The sequence below is a fragment of the Engraulis encrasicolus genome, chromosome 2 (genome assembly GCF_034702125.1).
Source record: "Engraulis encrasicolus isolate BLACKSEA-1 chromosome 2, IST_EnEncr_1.0, whole genome shotgun sequence".
NCBI classification, from domain to species: Eukaryota; Metazoa; Chordata; class Actinopteri; order Clupeiformes; family Engraulidae; genus Engraulis; species Engraulis encrasicolus.
Window position 1 is genome coordinate 53,589,786 of NC_085858.1, and position 7,500 is coordinate 53,597,285.

A 7,500-nucleotide genomic window follows, 5' to 3' on the forward strand; every position below is an offset into this window, starting at 1 on the left:
GAGCCGCTAGCAGACTGCCCTATGTCCCACCAGATCCCCTTAGTCCAACCAACCCCCCCACCAGCAAGCCAGCCAGCACAGTGCTCAGTGCAGGCGGAGAGCGGGCCAGCCGGGGCTGGTGCACCACTATTACTTAAGAGCCAGAGTTTGATGGAGTTGGCCTGGAGCACAGCCCCACTCAAAGGAATGAGAGAGTGCTTTCGGAAAACACAGACGCGCGCACGCACGCACACACACACACCAAGACACACGAGCACACGCACACACACACACACACACACACACACACACACACACACACACACACACACACACACACACACACACACACACACACACCACAGGGCACTTTTAAGATTCACTCTTGATGCTTTTCGGTCTGTCTCAGTCTCTTTCAGTCTCTTTCAGCCTCTCGGTTCTCTCTCTCTCTCTCTCTCTCTCTCTCTCTCTCTCTCTCTCTCTCTCTCTCTCTCTCTCTCTCTCTCTCTCTCTCTCTCTCTCTCTCTCTCTTGCTTTCATGCCCTCTCAATCTGTGTCTTGCCCACTTTCTAATGCACTCATTCAACCTCACCCTGTTACTCACTCAGTCTCTCAACTCTCTACTTCAGTCTGTCTGTCTCATTAAGTTTCCCTCTCGAGTCATTGCTGTCATTTTGTTCACTCATCCCCCAAGCATCACTCTCTGCCTTGCCTTCTTTTTCCTTTTAACTCTAAATGAATCTCTCTCTCTCTCTCTCTCTCTTTCTCTCTCTCTATCTCTCTCTCTCTGTCTCTCTCCCCCCCGTCTTGCCTGCTCTCAGCGTAATTATGTCTGAGTGAAGTAGGCAGGGGAACACGTCATTCCTCCTCTTCCTCAGCTGTGTTTTCCTCCTCTCCCACTCTTGTCTGTCTGTCTGTCTGTCTGTCTTTCATTTCACTCGAGGGACGCAAAGACTTCAGTCAACTTCAGTGACAGGCTTCTCTACTCCCACTCTCCCCCATGCCAACCCATCTATCTGCCTCAATCTACACCCACCGAAATACTGTCACCTCTCACAAGTCTTTAACTTAGAACAAACCACAGAGTCTCAGTCTCAATTCAACATTTATAGGTGCATAATATAGGATGGTTGCCAGAGTAGGTATTGCAACTCTGCTGCTCATTGAAACTGTGCTGCCTATTGCCAAAATAAACATTTACTATGTAATAAACTAATGTTTACTAGTATGACCAAAGTACAGTACGTGTTGCTGCTAAAAAAATCTATTTCTGGACATTCAAAATGGCGGACAATGGAGAAGATCCCCCTTTTCATGTATGAAAAGTTCAATTTTCCCAGTCATAATGAATACTTTGAATTTGATGGTGGTGGTAACTGTTCATGAAAAAAGGTAACATTTTTGAATGGGCAGCATAAATTCTGGAAATAAACTGCTAAAAAAAAATACACAGTGCACCTTTAAAGAGTTAATGTAACTTCTTCTAGTGTATTTGGTCCCAGAGTACTCTCTAAATGTTGACTTAACACCACACATTTTACCGTATCATCTCTCCATCTCTTTATAAAACTCCTCTATGGGAAGAGACTAATAGCCTCAGAGGTGTCCTGATGTAAAGAAGTAATGGTTGAGGCGGAGGAATCACGGAGGAGAAGAACTCTGTGACACGGATAACTGTTTTTTTTTCTTCCCGCCAAGTCCATTAGTTCTGTGTATTAGAGGATCTTCACCTTCAGGGGCCATTTCCTGTAATGTTGGTGGTTCCCATAGTAGTTGCCGCACTGCTCGTGTATGCGGGCAAACAGCCATGCACTTACAGCACACAAGGGAACAGGGTTCGGTTTTGATACTAAGTTGACCTGTTTAGTTAAGCTGTTCTCCCACCGCACTTTCTTTGCTGGGTGGCATTGATTCCACTCGTCAGGTAGTTTGGTTAGTGTCTTAGCTTGGTTAAATTTGATGTTTTGAATCCTGTGTACTAGTTCACAGAGGTTGTTATATTTAACAGTCATGTGTGCATGGTAAGTGTGCCCTTAGACAAATATAATCAATCTAAGGAGAATACTTGGTGGATAATTACTTTTTCACCATATTTTCCTCTCTTTTATTTTATTAGTTCCACCTGCATTTATTTGTGAGGCATATTAAATCTCAGCAAACATACTGTGTAAATAAACTGAAAAGTACGATGCGGTAATAAAAAACTTGGCCTGGCCTTGCTTAGCCTAACCTCAGTTCCGCATAGAGTAAGTCGTGTTTCTAATAACTTCAGCATCCATCCACATGCAGCTGGCAGAGACTGTGTGCTCCCTGGCATCACATTTCACCAGCAGCAAGGCAGCCCCGTGCAGTATGGTAATAAGACAGAAGGCTAGCAGGCTGCCTTTGAGGCAGTGTGCCGCTGGCGCTAGCGATTCTGAAGTCTGTTGGGGGCCCAAGCTAAAAAAAAAAAAAAAAGCCCAGCACATTCATCGAAATCTGCAACATTGCCACCGCTGTAGTTTTCAAGGTGTCAGCCCTCTGAGGACCGCACTGTATAGTGTAGATGGCCTCAGCACCCTGGGCTGTCGCCTCATGGTTAGCTAGACCAGGGCTTTGTTTTGAAGTAAATTCAATGAAATTCTACCAATAAAGACATGTGTACCTCAGAATGAAAGCTTATTTAGTTGCTTATTCATGATGTTATTGAGTCGGAGTATTACTGAGAAAAACAATATTTGCGACTGTATGGATGGAATTTAGATACTGCCTTTGCCACTGCCTACCCAGCCACAGAGAGTCACTTTAGGAGTCAATTTAGGAGTCCAATATTAAACTAAGGGCCACCAAAGGAGCTGGGACACTGCACAGAAAAAAGACTGAACACTAATTCCATGTGTTCTGTAATAATGTTAATGACCAGATTGCATCTCTATAGCATAAGGTAACATGCACATTTTAGTTCATATCTAATGCTAAACCTGGCAAAGCTTGTGTAACAAAAAATGCATTGCACACCAAATCCCTGGAATGTTGTGCCTTCAACAGAAACATTTTGGATAATACAAGTCATTAGCAGCAAGACATTGAGTTGCCTCTGTTGTGCTACTGACAAGCTAGAGACTGCTGTAACAAGTATCCAGGTCTAGCTGACTGGAGAAAACAACATGGAAGACTGCAGATAGCTCTGTACCAACACCTTTTCATTCAAACCCTCACCCAGATACAGCACTCAGTCAGTGTCAGCTAGACAGTGAGGTGTTATTCTGGTGTAATCGCAGGGTCATTTTGGTTAGCCAGCTGCCACTTATCTCAGTCGTTTCAACACCACAGCCGATTACTCCTGCCGAGACATGTCAATGCAGCGGGCTCTCCACTTGCTCTCAGAGATGTCAAGAACATGTCTTAGAGGAAGACTACGGTACTGTAGATGTTGCCTGAGAGGCATGTCCTATTCACATACACAGTAAATGTTGCAGTGTTACTTCAACACTTAGAGAGTCCATTTGAGTCCAAATGATGTCAAATCAACTCTCTAAGTGTTAAATGAGCACTGCAGAATTTACTGTGTACACTTCTCAGATCTATTATACACTGTTCTCATGTCAGTCGGTTCATGGATCTGATGAACCGTCATTAACATTTGAGCTCAGCACTTGACACGGATTGGCACTTCACATTCCTTTCTTTATTGCTCTAGAAGCAACCTACAGTTACTGTGCACTTTTATCTTTGTGTGTGTGTGTGTGTGTGTGTGTGTGTGTGTGTGTGTGTGTGTGTGTGTGTGTGTGTGTGTGTGTGTGTGTGTGTGTGTGTGTGTGTGTGTGTGTGTGTGTGTGTGTTTGTGTGCATGCGTGTGTCCTGTATAAATATCAGCATGGTGAAAAATGTACATTTGCTGCATTTCACAAATAAATGAATTGTCTGCCTACTTCAGTAGTATCATAGCCCGTAACTTGTGTGTGTATGTGTGTGTGTTGTGCAGGTGGGAAGTGGACCCTGACTATTGTGACGAGGTGAAGCAGACGCCTCCGTACGACCAAGGCACTCGCCTCCTAGATGTCATGGACATGACCATCTTCGACTTCCTAATGGGTAAGAGGAGAAAAACATATACCAAGAAAACACAAACACAAACACTTCCACATGGTTGCTATTGCAAATATCTCTTTAATACTCCCTTCTGGGTAAACTCCCACACACCGTCCTTTTTTAAGCATCTCATCAATACTTCATATTATTGTTTTAACCTGATGGGTCATTTTGCAGTTCATTCTAATGTATGTTTCAAGCTTTGTACTTTCTGTGTGTAGTATGCGAAAGGTCTGATTTCTTTATTCTGCATGGAAAAAGCATCATTTCTGACTTGAATGATCCCTAATATCATATCACTCTCACTCACTTGCATAAACGTAATGTGAGAGCTCGCGCCATATATATGCAATAACTCCATTAGTACATACACTCGGTGGTTCTGACAGAGGGCTCGTGGGCCTGTGAGTCACATTACAAATGATACCCCTGTTTAGTTCTCCACAGCAGCCATTCGGCCGGTCGATCGATCGATCGGGCACTGAGTAGGCGAGATAAAATGACTGCCGGCCGAGCGAGCGGCCCCAGCGGTGATAAACACGCCGAGCCAGATGGGCCCCTGATTACTCTCTCGTTTCTCAGGTAACATGGATCGCCACCACTACGAGACTTTCGAGAAGTTTGGCAACGACACGTTCATCATCCACCTGGACAACGGCAGAGGGTAAGTGAGCGGGACGCAGCATGTCTTATCATCTTTACGTCTGTTGTTATCTTCGTTGTCGACGTTATTGTTGTTGTTGTTGTGGCAGAAGCTTCAAAATGGCCGACAGTCTGTAATATCCCTTCCTGCCTCACTCCTCCCTCACCAGCTTCAGTTTAGCGAAAATTTAAACCATGGCAACAGAAAGTTTAGAAAAGGACGATCTGTTCTCATCTAAGTTTAAAGGTTGCCTCGCGATCACTATAAGCGGCAGACTTGAAAGCGGAGATATTGCAGCCGAATGACTGCCGATGCTCCAGTGAAATGATGATGCTTCTGATGCTGATGTAAGGGGCCTGGAGGGAAGCGAATATTGAATTGTATTGTATTTTATTGTATTGTATACTCATAGCAAGAGGCTCAGTGTAAACACACCTTAACTCAGGGAAATGCTCTCTGGTGAGTCTGGCTCTGAACCAATACAGTGAGCAAAGCCTGGAGAACTACAGAGTCAGGGATTTAAATTCATCTCAGGTCAGGCCCAGATCAGAGGCAGATCCATTGACGCCGAGGTCTCAGCTGTCTGACAAAGCCCTCCGCTTCACCTCTCCCGAAAAACTTCTCCAAAAAGTCTGTGTTGTGATGTGCACTGGCCTAGTCTCCTGCTTTGCGAGCGGAAAGCAGATCTGACACCCGTCTAAGTCTGTGGGTGCTGTGTTTGATCAGGAGCCGCCATTTCACAGCTCAGCGACGGCACCCCCTGTGTTGACAGCAGCTGTGTGTGTGTGTGTGTGTGTGTGTGTGTGTGTGTGTGTGTGTGTGTGTGTGTGTGTGTGTGTGTGTGTGTGTGTGTGTGTGTGTTTGAGTGACCTGATTTTTGTTTTCTCCCCCCCTTCAGGTTCGGGAAGCACTCCCACGATGAGCTCTCCATCCTGGTTCCTCTAAGTCAGTGCTGCAGGTGACTATCTCTCTCTCTCTCTCTCTCTCTCCTCTTATCTCAAGTTGATTGCTGTGTTTGTCAATAAATCATAATCATCCACTGCACTTACTGTACTGTACATTATATTATCATTCCATTACACTTAACTGTTATCACGTCCTGCATGTGTCCACTCTACAGACTGAAGGCAAAATACAAACAGATCAAAACATAACAGTGTCAGGAAGGCGGTATAATAACATCATTATGTCAAAGTAGGCCAGTTGCCACCCACTGCACTGATGTTAATATGTGTATCTGGGAGTGAAGCACTCAACCCACTGCACTAATGTAGGTCCTCTCATGAATATTCAGATATTTGTAGGTTACCACTATGACAGTACTGTGCACAGGGCCTTTGGCAATGCATTGAGAATTGGTCATCGCCATTCTGGTAACAGCTAATTTACAACAGGGGCCATGTCTTACTAGGTTAACACATCCTCCATGTGTATCTGTGTGCAGAGTGAACACTCCAACCACCTGTGCTAATGTTAATATATCCTCTCCATGTGAATCTGTGTGCAGAGTGAACGCTCCACCTAGCTGCTGTGCTGATGTTAATATATCCTCTCCAAGTGTGTCTGTGTGTAGTGAAGCGCACCATCTACCTGTGCTGATGTTAATATGTCCTCCATGTTTATCTCCATGTGCAGAGTCTAGAGCACGATCTACCTGTGCTAATGCTAATACAGTATGTCCTCCATGTGTGTCGTGCAGAGAGCAGCGCACCACCGACCTGTGCTAATGCTAATATGTCCTGTGTGTGTGTGTCCATGTGTGTCTCTGTGTCTATATCCTCCATGTACGTCTCCATGTGCAGAGTGAAGCGCTCCACCTACCTGCGTCTGCAGCTGCTGGCCAAGGAGGAGTTCCAGCTGAGCCGGCTGATGGAGGAGTCCCTGCTGCGCGACCGGCTGAACCCCGTGCTGATCCGGCCCCACCTGGAGGCCCTGGACCGCCGGCTGCGCGTGGTGCTGAAGGTGCTGTCCGACTGCGTGGAGAAGGAGGGCTTCGCCGGCGTGGTGGAGGACGACCTGGAGCAGGGGCAGGGGCAGGGCGGGCACCACCACCACACCAACACCAACACCAGGGCGGGCGCGCCGCCGCACCACCACCAGCCCGGCAGCAGGGGGAGGTAGTGAGGTCACCGCTGGAGAGGAGAGGAGAGGAGGGGACCATGGGGGGAGGATGGATGGAGGACACCACAGCTGGGTCGGGTCAGGACTGGACCGGACCGGTCGGGCTGAGCCCAAAGGATACTGATCTACGTACAAAGGCTGTGTGTGGAGCATGACGGTGGACCAGATATTGAACCCTCGCCATAGTTGTACACACGCCTCCAACCACACACCACCTTCTACTGTATCTCAAGAGCCCCCTACACACTGACCGCTCGCTGCATGGGTGGGTGGGTGTCAGAGGAGAAGGCTTTGTTGCTTTAGCTGACTGAAGGGGGGTGGTGGTGGGGGTGGGGACTCGCACCTTGTGCCTCAAAAGCTGTCATGAATTCAGTGAATTCCAAAAACTTAACAGACGTGCTGCCGACAGCTCGCTACCTAACCAATGCCACCTTTTGTGTGTGTTCTTGTGCGCGTGGGTGTGTGTGTGTGTGTGTGTGTGTGCGTGTGTGTGTGTGCCTGTGCGTGTCTGTGTCTGAGTCTGTGTGTCTGTGAATGCATGTGTGTGTGCGTTTGTGAATGCATATGTGTGTGTTTGCGTGTGTGTGTGTGTGTGTGTGTGTGTGTGTGTGTGTGTGTTTGCGTGTGCGTGTGCGTGTCTGCGTCCATGCGTGCGTGTGTGTGTGTTTGGGTGCACGTGCGTGAAG

The 7,500-nt window shown here is 46.9% G+C and overlaps 1 protein-coding gene across 1 annotated transcript in view; it reads left to right on the forward strand.

The window, feature by feature from the left end:
• The window catches only part of fam20ca (FAM20C golgi associated secretory pathway kinase a), an 83,061-nt gene extending 75,940 nt beyond the window's left edge, over positions 1-7,121 (forward strand). The window contains exons 7-10 of the mRNA XM_063191592.1: positions 3,944-4,053; positions 4,633-4,714; positions 5,592-5,651; positions 6,496-7,121. Of these exons, the coding sequence (XP_063047662.1) occupies positions 3,944-4,053; positions 4,633-4,714; positions 5,592-5,651; positions 6,496-6,814 (571 nt within the window). The 3' untranslated portion in view covers positions 6,815-7,121. The remainder of the gene's footprint in view (positions 1-3,943; positions 4,054-4,632; positions 4,715-5,591; positions 5,652-6,495) is intronic.
• Positions 7,122-7,500: the final 379 nt, after the last annotated feature.